Source organism: Kryptolebias marmoratus, linkage group LG20, assembly GCF_001649575.2.
Source record: "Kryptolebias marmoratus isolate JLee-2015 linkage group LG20, ASM164957v2, whole genome shotgun sequence".
NCBI lineage: Eukaryota > Metazoa > Chordata > Actinopteri > Cyprinodontiformes > Rivulidae > Kryptolebias > Kryptolebias marmoratus.
In genome coordinates, this window is record NC_051449.1 from 6,175,817 (window position 1) to 6,200,336 (window position 24,520).

At 38.7% G+C, this 24,520-nt stretch overlaps 1 protein-coding gene across 6 annotated transcripts; it reads right to left on the bottom strand.

Moving 5' to 3' along the window:
• Positions 1–11,003: 11,003 nt before the first annotated feature.
• Positions 11,004–24,520, bottom strand: ranbp3b (RAN binding protein 3b). Of its 6 annotated transcripts, none has more exons than XM_017411111.2 (17): positions 24,452–24,520; positions 22,554–22,567; positions 22,295–22,331; positions 22,122–22,196; positions 21,934–22,005; positions 19,196–19,261; positions 18,927–19,019; positions 16,931–17,040; positions 15,793–15,912; positions 15,256–15,356; positions 15,081–15,156; positions 14,876–14,972; positions 14,436–14,563; positions 14,218–14,338; positions 13,583–13,725; positions 13,143–13,338; positions 11,004–12,198 (listed from the first exon to the last, which is right to left on the bottom strand). In XM_017411111.2, exons 1-17 carry the CDS (start codon positions 24,471–24,473, stop codon positions 12,155–12,157), a joined length of 1,515 nt encoding a protein of 504 aa, XP_017266600.1. In that variant the 5' UTR covers positions 24,474–24,520; the 3' UTR covers positions 11,004–12,154. The 6 variants fall into 6 exon arrangements, with proteins under 6 accessions (XP_017266600.1, XP_017266599.2, XP_017266597.2 ...); XM_017411110.3 differs by having other exon boundaries at positions 14,436–14,560; positions 22,554–22,609; positions 24,452–24,500; XM_017411108.3 differs by having other exon boundaries at positions 22,554–22,609; positions 24,452–24,498.

Consider the following 24,520-nt stretch of genomic DNA (forward strand, 5'->3'; position numbering starts at 1 on the left):
ATGCAGATTACACTCACAATAGAGGCTCATTAGGGTCTTTGTGAGCCCGGCAGACAAAGACCATAACGCTTGAACTCCACCCGCTCTGCTGTTTGAATTGGTTCTTGAACGAGAAGCGAAACGTCTTCAGCTACAGAACAGAAGTCCAGTTGTTTTTTGTTTTGAACCTTTTTTGGATTTATGTCCTGGATGACTGAGAATCTACACTCCCTCTTTTCTGTTGGCCTTTTTGGTGAAATTTCTCAACAATGGAAAAAAAGTCCAATAACATTAAAGGCTTAGCATTCCTTGAAGAGTGCATATCACCCACCACCTTCCGGTAATCAATTGCAGAGGTACATCCGGTAATTACTTTCTGCAAGTTTTATTCAGATTTGTCCAGTAGTTCATGAGATATCTTGATAACAGACACACAAATGCCCACCCAAAGACAGGCCCTCGGCTTTCAACAGCAGGCGATAATAATCCTTCAGAGTGATATTCACTCAACCAGAACACTAATCTGCAGAAAGTAAACGTAGCCATTTATTAAGGGCTTTAATGTGATGCTTTACTCGGAAAACTTTCTCTGCTCAGATATTTTAGAACTAATCTTTAACAGTAGTAAACATTTAGATTACTTCGTCCTGGTTTTCAACATCCGCTTCCATCCAGATGCAGTAAACATAATGAGAAATTTGCATTTGTTACAGAAGATTTCACAACAATTTGTCTTTCCAGGGGGAAAAAAAGCAATCCACCCACTCTGATTAAACCACAGAACATGATGAACATCTTCTCTGAATGAGACATTTTCTTTTAGAGGAAAAAGAAAAAGAGGAAAAAGTCCCACCTCTTAAAAAGGTTATTTTTAATAGCAGCAAACTGCTCAGACAAGACAAGATTGTGGATTTAACAACTTATAGCAGAGCTACAAATCAGATGCCTCAAATTTAACATTCGACTTTTGCTTAATCTCTAATAATAACTGTTTTCCCAGTCAGTCCCATCAGCAGGTAAAGTGCAGGAGCAACTATTTTCAGTAACTGTAGCCACATTCTTCATGAGACATATTTTTAATTTCTCCCCTAGGAGATGTTTAAAATGTTAAGGCGAGGAAGAAAAAAAAAAAGGTCTGGGCGAGCTGGAGAGGCACATGTGGGGAGTGTGGTTTGATCTGACAACAGTTCGTGACAACGCCACTCAGCAGTGTGAGCGTACAGTATGTGAGCAGGAATTCAGCTTTCAATGAATGTCAGGTGGGGGTTTTCATGTGGAGGTCACAGTGCAGCACATACGGTGTTTTTTACGTGGAGGAAGTCCAAGAGCAAGATGAATCCCCGACAAAAATCAGCACTGACTTCATGAAATATACCAATAAAATGAACACTCTAACCAGACATCTCCAGCGGAGAGGAATCATGAGGGCTTGGTTTGCTTTTACTAACAATCCTTTGGCTGGAATTCATCTCAAACTTAATATGCTTAGATCATATTTCATCCCCTGAGCGTATGTTAAATTATACATCAAAAGCCATCCCTGAATTTTTACATGCAAGAAGACTTAGTGCCTTTTAGCCCACAGAGACACACATCCCAGCAAATTCCAGACAACTCAACTTCCTGCTCGGCTTCAATGAGACGACATCACCTCTTGGAGACTACATGTCAGCAATGACTGCAGGCCTTTGAGGTCGCACAGACGTCAGCTCCAGTTTAGAGCCGATCACAAAGTGGTCACACAGAATAAACCGACTGATACACAGCGAGAGGAAACTTTTGTATGTTTGTGGGTAAAAAAAAAAAAAAAAAAAAAAAAGAAAGAAAGAAAGGAAAAGTCTTTTTTATCCCCACTGGGTTTTATTTGGCTGAGTGCTGAACATGTTTCAGCTTGAGTGTAACTTGTGTTTACTACAGCTTGTGGGGATGGAATGACTTCAACAGTTTGTATTCTGAGCGATTTATGTTTTACAACCAGCTACAAGAAAAACACTGAATGACACGAGAAAACCCCAATACTGGCAAAATTTGTATAAAATGTCAATAAAACCCAAATGCAATGATTTGCCAATCTCATAAGCTCATATTTAATTTACAACAGAACATAGTAAATGTATCAAATGCCTAAACTACTAAAATTGTACCTTTTCATTGTTTTTTGAAAAATAATTGCTACTAATTGGTGCAGGAGAAAAACTAAAAGCTGTTAAAGTAAATAGTATGAATAAGACAGCCTGAGGAGCATTTTGCAACTAATTAGGTTAACTGGCTATAGGTCAGTAAAAGGACTTGGTATAAAAAGAGCATTTTAGAGAGGCTGAATCTCTCAGAAGTAAAGACGGGCAGAGGTTCTGCAGTCTGGGAAAAACTGCTTCAAAAAATGGGGGAACAATTTAAGAATACTGGTTCTCAAGGGAAAACTGGTAAAACATTTCTGAGATGTGTTGCTGCCATCAAATTCAAAGTTACCTCATTTTCGCCCCCAAAATATGGTACAATTTTTAAATTTTAAGGTTTAATATGTTTGCTATGCTTCATTGTGAATACAATTTGGGTTTAATAAATTTGTAAATCATTGCATTCTGCTTTTATTTGCGTTATTCCAGCTTTGTCAGAATTGGAATCACATAACCCCCCAACATTTGAATGTAATTAAATCTAAAAGAAATTCTCCTAAAGTGACAAATTTGAATTTGATTTCTAATTGAGAGGTAAGAGAAGGCAGGCCTGAAATATGCTGTATTTACATTCCTCTCCCTGATAGTTTGTGCTCTCAAAATGTGCTTAAATATATGCTAAATTGTTTAGAGCTGCGGTGGAAAGGAAACCACTTCACCACGGACATAAACACACAATTCTGCAGAAAACGGTCGTGAAGCAAAGCGTCTGCACAGAACTGGAAGACCTGCAGGAAAGAAACATTCGATCGTCTGTTAATCAAAGCAGCTCTCAGTGCCTTATAACATGTGGCAGCCATTTGATGACAACGTATGATTCATCTTGCACAACTTGCACCGGTCTTGGCGTGTAGTTTGACATTTTAAAGAAATAATCATTACAGCTATTTATTTTCCTTCATGTACTTTTCATGGAGTGATAATAACAGTTTAGATCCCGAGCCAGCAGGAGGTAAGGAAGTCAAAACTGAGAGGAAAGAAGGGGACCTCTTCGCCAACAATTAGATTAACCAAATCATCTTCTCCCGTCATTTTCACCCTCCACCAAATGAGAATGCTTTTGTCTGTGTGTGTGTGTGTGTGTTCTACGTCTGTACAGTTAGCCAAACATCTCACGAACAACTGGATGGATTTTAATCTTGACTTTTAGAGAGTAATCCTCGTGTTGGCTGGTTATCTTCTGGAGCCAATCCAATTCAAGATGGCTGCAACAGCTAATTGACTTTAGCCAATGCAAAAATGGCTATACCTCAGTGAATTTTACTTTCACAACATATACTCCAACTGATCATAAAAGATCATGTGGAAAATGCATCTTTTCAAGGTTTGACCAAAACGTCATTTCTCCACATGAGATGATCTTAATCTAAAACTCTGGCATGAGCGCGAGGTGATATGGATTCCTTCGAGGAATGCTCAGGACTTTTTTTTGTGTGTGTGTATTCCACTATCTTGTGCTCACAAACTCAGCTGTCTACAATTTCTGTGTAAATACATTTCTTTTTGCAAATTCCAGTGATTATTTGTGTTTGCAGATTTCAGGAAAAAGACCCTTAAATATTCATGTCAACATGAGCCGTGAGCTGCGGGATAATGGTGTTAGTGTACGCCGGACATCTGTTGTTGGTAACGGCCCTGACAAGATCTACAATAAACAGGCCAAAGTTCCAGCCCCCTCCCATGTCCAGCTGCAGCGTGTTGGAGACGGCTTGCAGAGGAAGACGGAGGGATGGAGGGACATAGGGTCGGAGGGACGGAGGCTGCGGCGCAGACTCTGGAGAACCCAATCAGCCTGAACAACTGCAGCGAGCAGGTGTTCGTCCTCTTCCTGAGACAGAAATGAATTAAAACAACCCATTTGGGCTGTTTGTCTTTTTTTAATATGGGTGTAACATTTTAATTATATTAAGACGTTTACAGAATATATCATTTAGGGGAAACTTACATCATTTTATTGGAGTAGAAGCATATTAAAACTTAAATAATCATTAATTATGACTGGCTGCTGAAAGGCTGAGATAGATCAAATTTTTGCCTTTTTTGTGTGTGTGTTCATGTAATTAGTCTTTCATCAAAATGTCTCATGAGCCACTGGAGACATTTAAATAAAATTGTCAGGAAGTAACCATCGGATGTACATCTACAACTGAATAATATTTAAAGCCAACACAATACAGGCTGACCACCACAGCTCATAAACATTAGTCAAAATGGCTCCAACTAAGTCAGTTTTACAGATACGGAGCTAAAATTTGATGTGATTGTAGCTGAAAGTCTTAACAACACATACTCAGAATATTACACAACTACATCCAATTAATTTCAAGGTCTGACCAAAACTGTTACACCCACCATTCTTCAACATAAGATGATCTCACTTTAAACTATTTGGTATAAAACGTAGCGGGCGATATGCATTCTATCAAAGAACGATAGGTCTTATTATCAGAGTTCAGAGAAGTTCTAGCTGAAAGGTTTATTCAGCTTAAGGCACGTCACCAACCATGACTCCAACCAGATGTTCAGCTTCTGTTTCTCAGAGTTTTAGTGCTCGTGGTGCGCTCCAGTCCAAGTCTTAAAAATAATCACTCATCACAGATTCCCAGGAGTGTAGCATTACAGATGCCACTGATAGCTGTCTCTCTGACAGATGTTCATGTGAAGTGTGCATTGTTTACTTCTGTGTACTTCTGTTTTGGATAGTGATGCAGAGTGGCAGACATTTAACAGCTCGTTCTGCCTGGAGATATCCTCCCCATGCTTTCTGTGCGTCTCTCTGAGGTGTTATATTCTGTCACTGGGTTACAGAAATCCATTTGGATTAGGAAATCCTCCCCACACTGAAACCTTCAAACTGCAAGCAGCTCATTTAAACATAAGCTCCACATTTCAAACACTGCATTGGTCGGGAAAAGGCATTTTTAGTAAAATGCTTTTGATTTGAGTCACATACACAAAGGGCTGTGTGTGCCGAGGTGTTTATTTTCAGTGCTGGTGAGTGTGCAAGTGTTTGTAGCGAGGCAGGAGTGTTTTGGGGAAGGGGGATCAGTGGGAGTGGTGGAATTTGATGGAATGGACGGATTAAATGGAGGGAAGAAAACAGTCATGCAAGGTGTGGAGCAGAAAACCTGGAGGAAGTGATGATCCTGCAGATCAGCGCCGAATTTGATTGGATTTTTATCAGCCTGTCATATTGTCATATTGATTTTTTTTTTTTGGTAAATAAACTATTTTAAATCAGTTTGTGGCAGAGTTTCAATTCAGACAGTCTTCTGTAAATTAAACTTGTTAAATTAAATAAAATAAAAAATCACAATAAAGTTAACGTGCATTTAAAGTGCACCTGTAAGTTAAATTAGAATTTAGAAACTTTGGTGATAAACGTAGGTCAAAAAGTAGTCGTGTTCTATCAAAATATGACCATTTCAGCAGAAGTAACATTTCAGAATTAACCGTTTTGCTTTATTAATGAGTTCTTGCACTACACAAGTTAACAGAAAGCTCTCTCTTCTGCTGCTTCTGTTTAATGTTTTAATACCTTTAGAGACATAAATATATCAAGAAAAGGTAAGAAGGATTTACAGACATCTTACCAATGTCATATAGTTTAAACTTAAAGCAGGGATGAACTTTAAGTGGCCTATAATTCCTGCATAAATCCCCGAGTGTTAGAAAATACAGCGTTCATAAATTTGAGCGACCTTTTCCGCCTCACAGCTCCCCCATGTGGAACATCGGTGGAATGACAGTTTAGGGGGCTGTGAAGTGGCCTGGCTCAGCATGACAGAGTAAGTATAGTAACAGTGCCCACGGTGACATACACTTCATCTCATACAGGTGCTTTTCGAGACCTTATGACAGCCATGGAGAGGGAATCCAGATGAAGGAATGTGAGTCAGGATAAACAACTGGTTTAAAAAAAAAAAAAAAAAGACAAGAAGACGCCGCATCAACACCCTTTCTCACCTGTTCCATGCTTGCATTACTGAAATATTTATGGTGTCACAGAGTGTAACGCCTGTTTCTCGGGGATATATCAGTGCATTTCGACATCTTCCAGAGCTGCAACAAAATGTGTCTTCTGTTGTGTTTTGTCAACAACTGTCTGCAGCGTCCAAAACTCCCTATCTGACACCCTGAAATCAAGTTAAAAAAAATAGCATACCTTAAAGGAATGTATATCGCCCGCCATGTTGCATATCAGACAAAGATGTTGAGAAATGACAGTCGTTGCTGTTTTGGTCACACCTTCTAAATAACGTTACGCATAGTCTCATTGTGTGTGTGTGTGTGTGTGTGTGTGTGTGTGTGTGTGTGTGTGTGTGTGTGTGTGGATTTGTATTTGCTACATTGTGGGGACAATTTTCCGAACATATACTACCTTGTGAGGACCAACTGCTCCTTGTGGGGACCAAAGCCTGGTCCCCATGAGGAGAAATTATGTTTTTGGGTTAGGGGTTTGGTTTAGGGTTAGGTATGTACTGGTAATGGTTAGAGTTAGGGTAAGGGTCAGGGTTAGGCTGTAGTAATGTATGGAAGTTCCAAAAAAGGTTAAAAAACAAAAACAGCTGGACTTCTATTCTGTAGTTGAAGACGTTTCACTTCTCATCCGAGGAGCTTTCTCCTGGAAGTCAATGGAAAGTCCCCGCAAAGATAGAGAGACAGACATGTGTGTGTGTGTGTGTGTGTGTGTGTGTGTGTTGAGGATGACTCTCAGCTACTACCACATCCCAGCCTTTTGACAAACGGGCAATCATTTCGAAATATTAAAGTGATCCAATACATTTTGAAACAGTATTTGTTTTGTTTCTTAAATATGACCATTTTGAATGTGATAACTTGGGTCACAAGTATAAGTATAAACTCTTAACGATATATTTTCCATCTAAAAAGACGGCATGAAAAATAAAATTTCAACAATTCAGGTATAAAACTAGTCTTAGTATTTTCTTATTTTGGACACGAACCTCTCCAGTAAATGATAGTGTAACTCGAACACGATGTGAGATGGTTGGGATGGGATTATTTAAACGTCTTATTGAAGAGTTGGGGTTGATCACTATGTTTCTCCCTCTCTTTGAAGTGGCTCGACTCCTTGTAAGGAAACAAGTGACGGAGAGAATCATCAGGGCTACTTTATGAGACATCATATAACCGTTCCTTTGGTTTTGATGGCTGTTTTTTATGAGACACCTGCTGTTTACCTACGCTGCTGGGAGGGAAGCGAATAATATGACTTTGACAGATTTTCACCTCTGTTCACTGATATGAAAACACTACTCCCCTTCTTCCATCAAAGCCAGCATTCACCAAATTCCCATTTTAAGGATATTTATCGCAATCTTTCGTCGCGCTCTCCCCCCTCTCTGAACTAACCCCGTCAGTCATGACCGCTCTTCAAGCGCTGCCAAAACATGACTCTTCTGCAGATCTGCCTTTTGGAAGCATGTTCCGTCCCCCGGCTGATAACAGGCCTTATAAATGTGGGGCTCCTCGTAACGCCCGGTGAGTTATAACGCCGGCAGTTTGAAGAAGTGTACAGCTAGCAGGTGGAATCTGTTCCCTGTAAGGAATCCTTAAAAGAAGCTGCTTGAGTAATTACATAAGAGGTTAAATTCCTTTACAATGCATATTAGGTGCTTGTCATTCTGACATCACGGCGTGTGGAGGCTTGAAACTTGTTGAAATTCAGGAGCCGCCGCGACTGAGAGGTATCCTGTTACAGCAGCGGCCATCTGCTGTGAAGTAATGTCTTCTGCTCCACGTTATTTGCATCTAAAAGGTACAAAAAAAAAACAGCCTACAGATTGGTTTAGTCCAAAAACAATGCAAATAAATTCTGAGCAACAAGAGGTAACGTTCCTGTTTGGGAGCTACATCAAAGACGAGCAGATTTATGTTCTCCTTTTCATCAACCCGGGGTTCCTCTGGGGGTTACGCTAAAAGGTTGGGTTAAAACGATGTTAAAGTGAGTTTGTTTGGGTTTTTTCCCCCCCGAACCTTTGCTTTTATAAAATCTGCAAACAAAATATCAGAAAAGTACAGCTGACCTGGCTTTAAATCAAACTAAAAACAACATTCATTGTCATCTGTACCTCTACGGATGGACTGAAAATACGAATTTATTCTTTAACTCTTCTCCTTCGAACCAATAGGCTTTAAAGAGACGTTTGTTTCAGTTTGGCTCAGACTCCATCCTCAGCACAAACTTGGGTTTCAGTAGTTGTTGAGCTGTCAGAAAAACATCAAAAAGTACTAAAATCAAAGACAGATTTGACTTCTCACAACATCACATGCGATTGAGCGAATTATTTTCAAAGTTTGACCAAAACGGCTACAATCCTCTCATTTCTCAGCACAAGATGATTTTAGTTTAAAAGCCTGGCTTGAAAGGCAGCGGGCGATATGCATTCCTACAAGGACCTGTAAGCCTTTAATTATAATATTCTGTGGAGCACGATGATGTTTTAAAGATGGAATTTACAGCAGCCTCATTGTACTGGTACATACGTACAGTATGTACTGTGAAATGGTAGTGATGTTTGTATAAATACTACATGATCACCTCTCACTGTGACCCTACTGTCTGAAACGCTTCGAATATTAAAAATGCTTTTCCAGAGGCACTTAGTGTCCCCAGTGGATGTTTATCATACAAAAGCAGAAAATGTCCCAAGAGAAAAACCGCATTTCGTTAAAAATAAAAGTAAAATTCAGTTTGCTTCCGATATAACATAAAAAACCTTCATAAACTACATTTAAATCTATACCAGTCAACATATCTGCTTAGTTTAAAACTTTTGCATTTATTTTTTAACTCAGGGAAGGTGTTTAAATCCCTAAAATGTGAAATTACTGTCTAAAAATTCAAATATCTTTTTATAAATATCTGCAGATGAGTTGAAAACAGTGGCACTATATATATATTTTTTTTCTTTAAAGTCTGGCCATAATTCAGACGAGACAATTTAAAAACTAATATTTTGAAGCCAGTAACTAAAAGTTCTATATATTAAGCAGACAAAAAGCATCCACGGAAAGAGTTGACACCGAGGGCAGTGTGGTTTAAACATCGCTGCGCCTGACTTTTTCACTTAATGGATTCAGTCGAGGACAAAAGCCAAAAGCTCGGTCGGGTTTCAGCCGTGTATTTGGGTTTGTGTGATTTACTTTGCTTTTGTTATTGTAAACTGAATATCCTGAGGTTTTGGACTGTTGTTTAGACCAAACATTAGATGGCACCCACTAACTGGATGTAGAAAAATGGGTTTCCTGTAATTCTCGTTGCAACACTGTAAATGGGATAAAGGCACACACAGAAAAAAAGTTCTTTCCAGCATTTTAAACGCTTGGAAACAGTTCGAACAGTCGAAGACAAACGACACTTTAATCATGCAGGTGACAGACACGAACACGCTGCGTTGACTAATTTGAAGTATTAACTGGACGGAGGGTGAATGTGGTCAGCGGCGGCAGAAAGCTCTGCCCGGAGTTTCGCTTCTCTAGCAAGGACAAACCAGATCCCTACATTTGCATCAGAATTGCTAATAATAAATCTGTGCCCCGTGCTTTGCATTTGGTCTCATCAGCTGGCCCATTCTTCATCCCGACGCCGCGTTTGACTGGCGCCAAACATGAGTGATGGTCTGTCAGTCAGCTTTAACCTTGCCGCGCGGTAGATAGCGGCGTCCAGAGCGTCCCGGGGGAAAAGTTCACGTCGCAGCAGCACAGGGATGCGAGCGAGCGAGCAAAGGCAACGAAACCTGCGGATTACGCTCCAATGCCAACTGCTTTTTTGAAACACTTGTGAAACTGTGAGCTCGTTTCAGGATGAAATAATCTGCTCTTCTGACTTGAAATGAGTAAGAAGCCTTTTTGCTTTAATTGCATCATTTTGATCTCACTCCAGTCTTTTTAACACCAGCGGCTCAAAAGCAAACACATCTTAGAAAAACTCAAAGAAAATGCCACTTTGCACCCATTTAAGCTCGTCAGCTCTAGATATACATCCACTTCCTTGGTGATTGTTCATTTAAACTCACTTTTATGCCAGTTATTCAAAAGCCTTTTTTTATAAAGGTCCATAAAGATCACTTCAACATGTAGGTTATTTTTAAAAACCTATTTGTTTCTAAAATTGCAGAGAGGTGAGAGTATTTTTGCAGCCCCTTTGCAAAGATTTTGCTTTTAAATGAAAAATTAAGTCCTGTGGTGGTGACATAATTGCAAAAGGCAAACGTATAAATCCCAGCTGACTTTAAGTGTTCAGGATTTCCAAGCCTCCTGAAAAACAACAATATGCAGCCACGTTTATGCACTGTATTATTCAAACATGTAAGGTCAGAATATGTTTGGTTTTGACTTTGTTTAGTCACAGTGATTTAAAGGAGGCGCTGCAGACGAATGCGTTCCTGCCCAGCCACAGCAGAAGAGCTGATAAGGCAGACTTTGCAAGCAGTGGCAGTTTTGTTTCTTGTTTATATGTATATGATAAGCTGGGTGATAGGTACATGCATCAAATATTCATGACCTTGTGCCTGATGAATACTGTATATAAGCAAGATTTAGTCTGACTCCAGCTCAGTGCAGTCAGAGCAGAACGTACATCAACCTGTGGGCCAAAACCAGCGCATGAATACAAAGCAGACCAACCACCCTCATTCCATACATTAACTTATATCCAAGGTTGAAAATCTGTTCTTTCTTCGGCTTTTTAATACAGTTTCTAGACAACACAGACAATGTCAAGGTATAAAACAACTGATGCTTGACTATGTTGAGATTTTAGCTTTAAATGCAACAGAAAATCAAGTCTCAAACAGAAAAAAATAAATAAAAATAATCACAATCAGTCCAAAATGGTTTATTTTTTTTAAAGGGGGCAGGTGGAGATGAGAAAACATGGTGCGCTACTAAATGACATATTCAAATGTACATGAAATTCAAAAGAGGATCACAGTTATCACTCGTTTTTTTTTTTTGTTTGTTTTTTTTGTTTGCACACATGAAGTTTTCACTCCAACATGTTTCCTGATGGATAAAAAGTTTATATAATTATCAACATAAAAATATGTATCAACACAATTAACTCTTGGGATGTTGAAAAGAATAAAAAATACATGCAGAATGTAGACTGATGAGTTCACTTCCTCAATTTGAAAAATAAAAATAAAAAACAAAAACAGGTGAATGTATAACATACTGTTAATTTAGATAAACATTTGAGGTGAATCCTTCTGCCCTTTTGTCCTCACTTAATTAAATCACATTAGTGGAAACTGCATTGTTTGAGTCTTTTATTCACTATAATATATAGGTCAATAGGAAATATAAGAAACTGCTAGTAATGACAACTTGAGTGATCTTGGCTAGCCATTACAAACAGCACGTATGTGTTGAGATGCCTCATGAAAATCACTACCCAAAATAAATTACATTTGCCAAAACCTAACGCACAAACTGGTTGGGAGAGGGGTTAGGAAGGAGGCTGGTCTGGATGTTGGACCAACCAACTAAATGACAAGTCAAACACACTGAATGAAGCTTCTCTGGGGTGTGGAGTCCAGAGGTACAGCTGTAGAGTGAGTATAAAGGTCCCAAAGTAGAAACTGCAGTCTTAACATGTGCCATACTTAAAATGTAGAGGAAAACACCCTTACACTCATCAATATGATGAGCAGAAAAGTCCCAAACCAAAGCTTTGAAGTCTTTATTTTTGCTATCAGGAAAGGAAAAAAAAATACTTGAAAACAAAAATAAAACACAAAACAGGAGAGGGAGGGAAGAAACGACTCCAGATATTACGCTGAATGCAGAGAAGATGAACTGCACAAATTAGGTGGGACATTCCGGCACAGAGGGGTTATTTCCTGGAGCTAGACTTCTAATATCCAAAAGTACTGGTCTGGAGGACCCATATTGGTCAAGGGATGTCCATGGAGATGCCTACAGCAAAATACCTCAACAGTGGCATCTTTGCAGGCTGTCCAAGAGTGACGCTATGTGCTTCCTGTTGCTTGGCTCTCACCTCCCTCTGAATTACCTGCAGGGACAGAGTGACAGCAAGTTAATCACCGTATTGTCGGAGAGAAGTCCCAATATATCACAAGGTGGGCACAACAAATCTACTGCTGCATGAACACACAGACAGAGTGAACTACTGTGGACAACTCCGAGCACTAAAACCCATCTTCACACACGAGTCAGGTGACACACTGAAAATGTCTCCTCTCTGAACTTTAGGCAGGTAAACACGCAGCTTATTTCAGTCAGCTGCAGTGGGAAAAACCAAAACATCATCTGTACAGATACAGTCAAGGATCTGAATCTTATATCGTCAAATACCAACTAATATTTAGACTTCATGACATTTTCAAAAAGTTAATAAATGAAATCGAAGAAGTAAAAGCAATTTTCTGCTTTCTAATAAAAGTGACATCACTGCCTGCAATGAATTCATAGACATATAGTTTTGTGCTATAAACAAAGCTTTTCTGAAGTATGAAATGGTTCTTATTTTTATTCTATTGCCTTTGAGGGAATAAATAAACAAATAAATCCTTGGCTAGCTTACCTTGCTAAAGCAGTTTTATGCACCTGCATCTCTGTCTCCATATTCCGGCTGGTTGAATGTGTGTGAAAATAAAAATACTTGTGTCTGACGGTCAGACATTTTGGTTTAACGTCAGCCTACTGCTGGTGGACCATCATTCACTGGGAGAAACTCACGGTAAAATAAAGTGAGGTCATCAGCTCCAGCAGCGTTCCGCTGACATGAGTCATTTTTTTTTGTCTGCTAAATGCAAACATCCACACATCGTGAAAGACGGGAATGTTTCTGCTTTCGCAAATAAATAAACCCCCGCTGCATAATTACAATGAGCACTGGCTGACGTGGATGGGTGGAACCCTACCAAACAAAATCAACCACAAATTCATGAAGAATGTAAAAGCCCAGTCAAAACAAAAAAAAGACAAATCACTGACTTGTAGCAGAAGTAGAGGCTGCAGCGGAGGCAGCGCCTTTATCTTCCTCATCACTGTCATCCTCGTTGGACTGCGGTACCTCTGCTGCAGGGATATTTGTTGCTGGGGCCTCCGTTTCCTGCTCCGCTCTGCTCTTTAGAGCTAAGATACGATGATGTAACGCTGCAGCCAGCTGACCTATGTCTTTCGAGCTACCCTGAAGGAGCAAAAGTCAAAAAATAGACATGTAGTCACGTTACACATTTGTGTGTATTTAGTTGCAGATTTATCATTTGTTTAATAGTTGTTTCTTTAAGACAATGGAGACTAACAGACACTAACAGACATTCTACAATCTAAATATAAATATAAACTACATTAGCATTTTAGGAAGGAAAATAACCTTAAAATCCTACAAATAAATTCATGGTAAACTTAGTACAAAATTCAGTGATACATACTGATATTAAGAAGACTTTGACCCCCTGGTCCTCTGTGTCCATGGCAGTGATTCTCACACTCTTCTCGCTGGCCTTGTCCACCTGCATCTGAGGCCAAAGTTTAGTGTTGAGGATCAACCGCAGGCTGCCCTGGGTCCTCATCACTGAAAGCATTCGACCACAAAGAGAAAAAAAAAAACACCACACAATATTAAACCACAGATAGAAGAAGTCACATGTACAGTTTACCTCAGAGTTTACTGCTACGACCTTTTAATAAAAATACAAACACAGTAACTGTGAAACAAAAACATTTCTTTTTAATGGTGTGATGATGTAATTCGAGAATGTCTTATATAAATAATATAAATGCAAAAAGGTTTTTTCACCTTTTCTGACTCATTCAGTGTTAATAACACTCAGACAATGCTAATTTAATGGGACTATCTAGTGCATGATTTGGCTCCCTCTTGTGTTCAAAGTAAGGCATGACAATAATAAGATTAAAAGATTTTTTTTAAAAACAAACGCGGTATGATATTAAAAGCTGTATTTTTTTCTAACTAATAAAATCTTAAAAACTCAAAACAGAGTCATTTTTAACAGGACAATGTTTATTTTTCTTCCCCACCCCACCAGCGTTTCTCCATGCTTACCTAGACGAGACTGTAGCGTGCCGTCATCCGTTGAAGCCATGTCGTTGAGTCTGAGCAACCCTCTGCCTCTCTCTATCCACGACTGAGCCGTCTTCTCAAAAACATACAACTTGCACTGCATCTGCAGTTACAGTGGGGGAAAAAAATAAATCTGAATCCCTTTGTGTCATGTTAATTCACAGCACGTGTTTATTTCAGAAGGGCTGCCTTGTTTATACCTGTAAAACATTGCTTTCTGACTCCTCTCCAGTTTTCACATCGACCTTTTCTAAGATGCACTTCTTGGCTGTTGCTTTGGTGTACGCTGCTGCAGATTCTGCCAAAGACTCGGACACACTGTTCACTGCTGGGATGAGCACAAGGTAAACACCGGGTAAAGAGTTTGCACTTGTTTTCACAGCTAAATTTAAAGTGATAAACAACGTTCCACACAAAATTCTGAAGAACTGAGGACACTGTGAACTTCAGACCCACGCCTGCAGTCCATGTTTTAAGTTTGTTGCGATTGTTTTGCAGAAAGAGACGTTACTTGAGCTGTTCATTCCACTCAAACAGATCCTTTTTGCTGTATTTACAGGCGACTAGTTGCCTCTCAAGCCTAACCAAGTTTCTCACTTGTATTTCATACAAATCAAGGTAAATAATTGCGTATTTGTACCCTTCTCTGGGGTTGCTTCCTGCGATGAGGGCTCGGAAGCAGAAGCAGCTGAAGCGTCTTTATTTTCCTCGTTTGCGGTCTCGCCCTTCGGGGGACTCTAAAAAAACACAACAAAGCTGATCAGTGGATTTTGCTCTTTGTGAAATCAATAGGAATTTACCAGTCTAACAGAACACCGGCCACTCTAAAACCGGAATGAACTTACCAGAACTCGTTCAGACATATTCTGCCCAAAAACAAATTTCGCTCCACTGTCTGTACTGTTTGTGGCATTTTTTGAACTGAAAAGGCAGGAAAAAAGAGAAGAATAAGTCAGTGCATGGAAGATAAAGGATTAAACAGCAGCTGAAATGATGTCATGTGACACAATTTCACATTACCTTGGGGTAGAGATGTATTGTAGGAAATAATTAGTGCTCTCTGATTGAGTGTCCGCCGGCGCACCATCCTTTGAGTTCTCTTCTGTACTGTTTTCTTCCAACTACAGAAGAACAAAAAATGCCATTTTTTTAAATTTTTTTTTACAAAAACTCAAAACCACTCAGGAATAAAGCACAGAAATGCACAAGTGTCACAAAAAGTGAGACATAACAAGACTTTTTTTTTTAGAAACGGAGAAATCATGTTTTTATCACTGCATCAATTTCAGTTCAAATAACTTTTTAAAGTCCTTCCAGTTCACAACAAGTCATCTCGGTGCACTTTACAAAAACGATAAACAAGTTCAGTACAAGTCAAACTAAAATACAGTCCAATCCAATTACCATCCAGTTCAAATTATATTCATACAATGCCAATTCCTAAAATAAAGCCTTGCAAAAGAAACCAACAAACTGCATCAAATCCTTATTTCAACATTTCCTGTTTTGTATCTAATTTGCACCTACACTGTGAGTTAAAGACAGAAAACAACCCACCTTTGCTCTGTCTTTAATATTCTGACCAAAGACAAAAGATATTGCTTTATCTGTCTCCTTTTTATCTCTTCTGCCTCCATCTTTGTCGTCACTAGCTTCATCTTCCTCATTTTCATGCTTCTGTAAACAGGAAACAAAAACACAGCAAGGTCAAGTTCCATTCTTTTTTCCAGCGAACATGAGCTCAACATAGAAGCAGTGTGCATTAGGTTTACTTGCATTAAAATAAAAATTGCACAATTATATTTCACTTTAATTGCAAGCTATCCGATATCTCCAGGATTCTTCAACACGCTTTATTCATTTTCACAACAAGCTAAAATGACAGTTCAGCAAATTGGTGCCGACGTAAACATATGGATATGATGCTTCCACACCATACACAGACTGTTTCATCACCGTTTGGCTGCCCAACACAAGTCTGCACACAGCAGCAAAATATTCCACTTTATCAGTAGCAGTACGGCAAAACCATCAACCAGCTTACCCGTCTCAAAAAACCCCAAATGTTCCTAAATATTAAACCGATCGAAGCTCACCAAGCTAAGCAGTTACAAGTTAATACTGTGACATTAACAGTGTTGGGCAGCAGGCTAAACTGCATTATTCTGCATTGGGCTTTTCTTAAGGCTGATGCTCTGACAGCACCCCAAACTGCTCATATTTGTGATGAAAATTATTAAAACTTGTGCACTGCACTTCTCAAGTAATCTCGACATGAAAAACAGCCATAAACATTCATTTATGTATCAGTGTTCGAATTAAATAAACAATAAAGTTTGGTTCATTTTCTGAGATACACAATTAACCAACTTTTAAAGCAATAACCAAAAAATAATTCTGAAGTTATTTTATTCATCCTATTTTTGTCAAAATTTGCTAAACCAAAACTACATATGACCTTCATTATTATTTATAGCCTGACATAATCACCAATAACACAAAATGACACTATTTTCATACCAGTTTCTTACAAACAGTAAGGTTCTTTTAACACGTTTCTGCAAATAAGTAAAGGTCTGCTGTCACCCAGACAATGGCAAAAGACAAAAAACAGCTCCTGGAAAAAAAGGAAACAGTTCCTTAGCAGAACCCTTTTTAAGGTCTCAGCTTGATTTGAGATGCAGCCAGTTCTCACCAGCGACTTGGCCAGCGTAGCTGAGTGCTCTTTATTGTTCAGGAAGAGGGACTGGGTCACAAGCGACTCATCTGACGGCTTTTTCACACCATTTGTTCCACAACTGGAATCTACAGAGACAGATATAAAGAAAAACAAAAAAACAGAAGCTTTATTTTTCCTCCACCTAAAATATTTACTTGGAGACACAAACACAGGATTAATGACAACAAATGGAGTAACACTGTGGCTACAACAAACAAACAAAATGGACACTAATATACACAAAAGCTGCCTTTAACCCTGTTGGTGCTGCTGTTTGTCTATGGATCATAATTCTGATGAGAAGAAATCATAAGGCTGTGGCACAAAAGTGATAAGAGATAAAAGGATACTGTGAATAAGAGAAATGATGTGTTTGATGTAAAGTTTATGAAAAAAAATCATTTTCATAAACTAATCTGCATGTGATGACATCTCATTGCATCAACCATCTTGGGTCAGACAACTTTTAAAGAATAACAAATTCTGTTCTGAATATGTTTTGTTGTAATCCTCTCCTAAATTCATGTACACAACTCTGAACAAGATATTCAGGTTATATAAGGTTTTATGTCATCATTATTCACATAAAAAAACAAAACAAAAATCAGTAATTTGTGTATCACCAAAAAAATTGTTAAAATGTCTATATTTTTTAACAAGAAATGTCAAAACTTATTTAATTCAAACAACATATATGTTATCTTTTTTTGTCATTTTTGCATCTACATTATATTAAAACAAATGTGAGTAATTTGCATTTCCAGACAAAAAGTATTTACAACTCTGAAGTAAACTTTATACAAGTTTCTACTTCCACTTGTCCCTACACGTCCAGTTTATCATCCTTTAACGTGTGGTAGCTGACTATTTATCCCTGCCTCTGCTTTCTTCATCACTCCGGATCCTTCTACAGGAGCTTCCTCGTCTTCTTTTTCTCCTCTTCCACCTCATGTTTTGCCTGATACCGTAGTAAACCCCCCTCGCCCATTTCACCCAGGTCTCCGGCCTCCTCCTCCTCCTCTCTCCCTCATGGTGCTCAGCAGGTGGCATGATGGAGGTGGCGCATTTCCCCGAGCATTACGGTAACCCCTTACTTCTACTTCCTCTCTGCCACCTTATAGATTGCTGGTAACTTGATAAAGTAAACCCCACTTTCTCCATTACTGCTGTTATTGCCTTCTCTTCCGGTTCAGCCGCCTGGTGGCCAATAAAATTGCTCCCTCCGCTCTCTAAGAATCCCTAAAAAAGGTAAATATTTTCTTCCTTCCAAGTCTTCATTAGCAAAGATGTAATGTAAGACTTGCCTCTTGTGAAAAACTTTCTCTAAACTTACTTTCAGGCGATCCAAAACATACTTGAACAGATCTGAGAGGCTAATCACTGTCACTGTGCTTATTTATGGTTTCCTTTCTTATTATTCAAATACTGTATATGTAAATATGTACGAATGTTGGTTCAGAATCAAAGAAATATGTGTCTGAAATTTAGTAGAAGTTGTTTGAAACAAAAATAACGAGTAATTCGGAAGATATAAACATTATTCCGATGACGTATCAGTCAGGAGGGTTAATATGTCTGAGAACGATGTACAAGTCCTGTATGATGAAGATGTGTTTTGTTGAATCACTGAAGCAATTCAACATGATATAACTTGTTATGGTTATGCAAAGCAGGCAAATGTAAACAGAAAAAAATACATATAATGTCAGATCCAAGCTAATTCCTAAAGATAAAGTTTTTGTCTTATGGTGTTCCCATTATACTATAGTACTTGTATTTATTTGCCATGTATTATACAGACCATTTACACTTGTTATTCTGGCTATTATTATCCCTTGAACAAATATTCCTAAAACTTTTAACCCTGTAGTTTTACTTGTCCCTCTAAGTATATTTTGCCATATGTGGGCTGCAGTTAGAAAACAGTCTAATTTGTAGCATTTAACGTAATCTAAGTGTAGGCTGTGCTTACTGGACTCTATATGTGATTTAGAGGGCGGCGCCTGGAGAACTGCAGGGCGGAGGACACTGCGTTGCTGCTCCTTGGGTTTCTGACTCGGTACACCTAAAACAGAGACAACTGGTCTCAAAATATTTAAAAGCAATCAATTGTTGTGAGTTTTTCGTGAAGAGTCAAGAGTCATGGTCTGGGATGAAGTTAATTTTTGTTGTTATATATATTTTTTTATTTTTATTTTCGTAAACTCTGTACAAAACAGCGTGGCAGTGACAAACACCTACCAGAACTTGGTGCTTGTCCATGTATGAGAGTTGGTGGCTTTAATCGAAATCCCATCGGTTTCTCCTCTGGTGAGACGAAGCACAAGAGGTGACAAAGATTACAAACATATTTAAAAAACTCAAACCAACAGAATACAGATATTATCCTTTTGCCTAATATGTTTCGAACTGCAGAGGCAGTTACCACAGCAACCCTTGGAGAGTTTCATCCATTTCTGGTTCAGTGACACAGCAAGCTTTTCGGCCTCTCGTCTTTACCAACCAGCCTTCCTTTACTGACCGGGCATGACCCGGCCTAAATTAGCAGTAAAGCAAAAAGTGTACAAACTCTTCTAAACACTGCAGTCTCTTTGACCTTAGCAACATAGACACAACTCCAGGGCTAACGGACACTCTGATTAATCGCCTTACAGTCAGTTTACACCAAGCTGTGTGAGGCTGAATGGCACATATACTGACAGCTGCCTTTAAGTGCTCAGACAACAACTAAATGCTTTTAATGTTACAGCAACACATTATGCAACAAATGTTGGCAAACACAGGCGCTACCTGTAACCACCACTTAACATTAATAGAAAAAACATTTATTAAATGTATATTAAAGTGACAAACAATAACTTTGGAGTGATTGATGGAACATCTACAAGGTTTAAAGTGAAGCTACAGCAAGGGGCTTGTTGGCTTGTTATATATGCAGCAGTAGTTTGTTGTGTTTACATTTTTGTGGTCACGGTTCATATGCGTATCTTGCAGCAGATATCACTCTGCTGTTTATTCAGCTTTAGAAATCTGTCCCACTTCCAAATCCCAAATGCTAGATGACCTCACTTTGCTGCAATTTCTTCAACTTACCGGAACATTTAACATTTCTGACAGTCACTCATTTTTGAAGAGTGTGCCTGCATTCTTTTCTTGGTAAAAGCCCAACAACCGTCAATTATTACGATGTTTAATTTAAATAGTGCCAGTCACATTAGGCCAAAATGAACAACGGCTACATGTACAGGAAATTACCTACGATTTTGTTAGAATTACTTTCTTAGGATTTTCTTCTCACTTACCAATATTCTCATATTTCCTCAGCCATAACGAATATTATTATAATTTACTAATTTTCTCCCATAACACAGATGCAAAATGTAAAATGGGACATGGTGAGCGTTACCAAAGCAGGCTCTCAAACCAAAGTACAGAACCAGAACGAGCAAAGACAGTGCCTGCACCTGTTCTGTTAACACATTTCAGAAATATCACCTAATCTACCCAAAGACCTTCTACTAAAAATAGCTGAAAACCAAACCTGGGATATACTTTATACCTGGCGAAAAGAAGGTTAGCAATAACTTATTTGATAGTGACTATTTAAAGAACATTAATACAGAACACACCTGACTTGTACACTTGACAAACCTTTTTTTGAATTAGCCATTTTCCTAGAATGTGAAAACTGTGAGACCAAGGTTTTTCAGTACACCCAAAACACAGTAAGGTTCAATAAAAAAAAAACTAATAAAATATTTGCTTAGTATTTAAAACCTTGCAACCTTACTCTTATTTCTAATAATGCAAATAATAATACTGTCAAAGTTAAAATGCATTGAAACACATTTATTTGCCATTTCATTATACTGGTACAAACTAAGTGAATTTGAAGTTAAGATTATGATCATCAGCTCATGTAGGACAATGTTTTCACCAGCCTGCATACAGCAGAAATGATTAAAAGTGAACCAAGCACAGTCCTACCACTAAAGCTGTTGCATCAGCCACAGACAGCAGCAGCTGCTTTGGCAAAGCCATGAACAGAAAAGCCACTGTTAGCTGCTGCTAAAGCTGTTAGACCCAACTGTTGCTGTAATGTGCAACACGATAGGCACCGCGCATGAATAAAGACGACGATGTAAACCTGTAGTAAATTAAGTGGTATTACACCAATATAATGATTTTAAGTACTGCAATTTGTCTGAAATCCCCACCAGGGAACGTTTTTATAAGCAACTCTGCAGTGGGGAGGAACAGAGAAACGGCAGAATTTTGCTAATTAATCAATCCTGTCATCCTGTCCACTTCTGAGACAACAACTTTTAGATAACCGTTTTACTAAAAGCACGGCCCATGGAAATGCCTAATTTTTGATTGTGGGTAATTCATCTCTGTCAATAAAAGCTAGATAAAATCTTTTAAACTGAAGTTTTTTTCTTTTCTTCGCTGCACAGTGCCTCCTAAAACAACTTACTGCCACGTTACTCAAAGCTCAGCTGGTAGGGGTGGAACATTTACGCCAAGTATTTTTTTCTCTTAAAATGCATTTTACTTTGAAAGATTTTTTAACAAATAACACTAAATTAATCTGAAATTCAAAAGATTAAAAATGGATTAATACAGATTTTTAGAAAAAAAAATTGATGGAAGCAGATTCTCGACCTTAACAGAAAAATAAAATAATTACATAAAGGTTTACTGACCAGAGAGCAAAGATGTGGCATTCGAATGAAGGAAATAAACAGCGCTGAACTGAAAATGTTTTGGTAACAAGGACTTTGAAAAGCAAAGATTACCTCTGGCATTAAATCCTGGAGCTAGCAAAAAGTGACTGGTTATCAAACCTATTAAACTATTTGAGTTTGCTGCCTTCAATTACAGAAACACTGACTATAAGTCCACTTTTTGAATTCCAAACTTCCTGCAGGACGTCTTGAAACTGTGGGAGAGAACAAATGGTGGTCTGGGTGGCTCACCTGGCTCAGAGTCAGAGTTCCCAGTTGGAGACTGGCAGAAACTTGAGGGCATGAATACATTGTTCTTGGTTACTGCAAAGAAGGAGACAGACACTGCACTCAGCATACAAATCCTTGTGTACACCACAAGCAAGAACTGAGGCGAACAAAAAAAGTAAATGCTCTGTGTAGTCACCACAGGTCCTTACCAGAATGTGGGGGTGGGAATGATGAGGTCCTTTCCCTTTTTACAGGGGGGCAATAGCTTCCCTCTTTATCTGAATCTGAAAGTAGCAACAATTTTATTTTCATTATAGCACAATTAAAAATCTCCAAACAGATATTAGAAACAAATAACGAGGCAAGCTGTGATTTTTATTACCTTCACCATCTTCTGCACTTGAGCCCTCAGCAGAACGCTGCAAGAGAGTGAAATATCTTTTTTTATTTATTAGACATCAAAGATGTACCCACCTTGTTACAGATTAAAAAAAACAGGCTTGTTTAACTACACAAGCATTCAGTCGGGTTTTTCTTGTGAGGGAAAATACTTTTACAGTTTGGCAGAAAAGATTTTTATTTATTTACAAGTATACACAACTGACATTAGCATTAATATACAATCAAATTCAAAAACGTACCTTCTGCGCTTTATCTTTTTGGAAAACAAACACAGGAGGTGCAATGGCAGGCTTGTCTGTTAAAGAAAGAAACATAGGCTGGTCATCTAAGCCCTAACCTAAAGTGAGTAGTAATCTTTTTCATTTGAAATGGTCTTCACTTGCAGCCGAGGACATCAGTTAAACCAAAAGGGGAAGGACCTATTTTTCGCTGATAAAAACAGCAAGGTTATACGCTTAATCATTACTCAAACCATCACTGAAACAGCCAAGAGAAACAGTAAAGTGAAGACAAAAGACTACAAGCTGAAGGTCATCAGAAAAATCTACAGAAGCACACCTGAGCATCTTATAGCTTACAGATTGAATGATATACTCCCTAAGCTATTAAGATGTTATTGTTTATAATTAGTTCAACAAGAAATATATAAACAAAAATTACAGAAGTGTAAACAATTTGACAAAAATGGCATTTTAGTGGTAACGTATGTAGTGCAAAAATTAAGAGCTCCGGGTAAAATAAGTTTACTATATATATTGAATTTGATCAATCAACTAACACCAAAACAATAAAAATAAAGACCTTTTTACATGATCGTTCATTCAATGTGTCTGGACAAACAACAAAAAAGCTACTTCTGTAATTTAACAAATTGAAGATTGCAGAAAGCTTACCAAAACCCTGACTTAATGAGCTACTTTTATAACCTAAAAGACGAGCAGTCACCGAGCTGGATAATAAATAGGAGTCGTCCTCAAGCCACTTAAAGCATCTAGCTTCAGGCTTTAACCTCTGAAAGATGGGTAATCCTATAACGTTATCAGACAAAAGGTCTTCCTGTGTCTGAGTGGGCCTTTTTCCTTGACATGTGCAGCATCAATGTCGTTATGAGCCTTACCGATTTATGTAAACATCTCACATCAGACGAGCATCCATGCCACACAGCAAGGATGCGTTAAAACCACTGTCTTAACATACCCCCATGGATCGTACAGATTGCTGTATGAAGCACGTTTAGCACAAGAATGCGTGAAATTTCTATGTGCTCTATATTTATCATCTACACCTGTACATCTTTTCGGCTCGCAGTCAGCTAATACGGCTCATACACGTGTAGATTCCCGCATGCAACCCCGTATATTTACGTATAGGCACTGAATTTGCGTAATGTATTCCCGGCTTGCGTTAACCAGCGAGCTGACCCTTTCCAGTAAATAGCCGTCGCCACCAGCTTGCAGGCTATGGTTAGCTTGCTAATGCTAATGCGCTCCATCTCGCATGAGTCATCTCCCTTGATCACTTATGCCACCAAGATTCACTTTGAATTTACTCACAGCAATAAGGTCAACTTAAGAATCATGTATCGGACCGCTAACGAAATAATCTGACAAAAATAGGCACATTTAAACCTTGTCTGCACAGCCATTTTTCACCCTACGCGCCTAAATAAACGCTAGGCGCTTCTACAACTGAGCGCTAACTACACTGAAACAGAATTTTCGTACCATAACGCTTACTGACAAGGAGACCAATGATGCGAATTTGCATGATGGAAGATGCACGTTCCTATCACAGAACTTGTGAGTTTACCTTCACGTTCACATAAACTTGTAAACTTACCACAAATGGCAAGACACACTATCTATAAATAGCCAGGTGCTAGCGCTAAAACATAAGCCGGCTAGCGGCTGTTCGTTGACATTCCAGATATTACCCCAAGCCCAGTCATTAGCATTGTTAGCTTGTTTGCTAATGTTGTATTATCCAGACTGCGCGACACTACACTTCACCTGAAGTTACATTTCGCAAGCGACCAAAAAGCTTTATTTAAGTTGTCACGTTTGCAAATAATATAAGATGTAGCCTTTATATCGCCACACGGTCAGTTTTGGTTTCCCCACACTGCTACTTTACTCACCTTCGTTTGCCAAGTCCGCCATTTTACTTCGACGCTCTCACACCCACAACCCACCGCGCAGATAACACA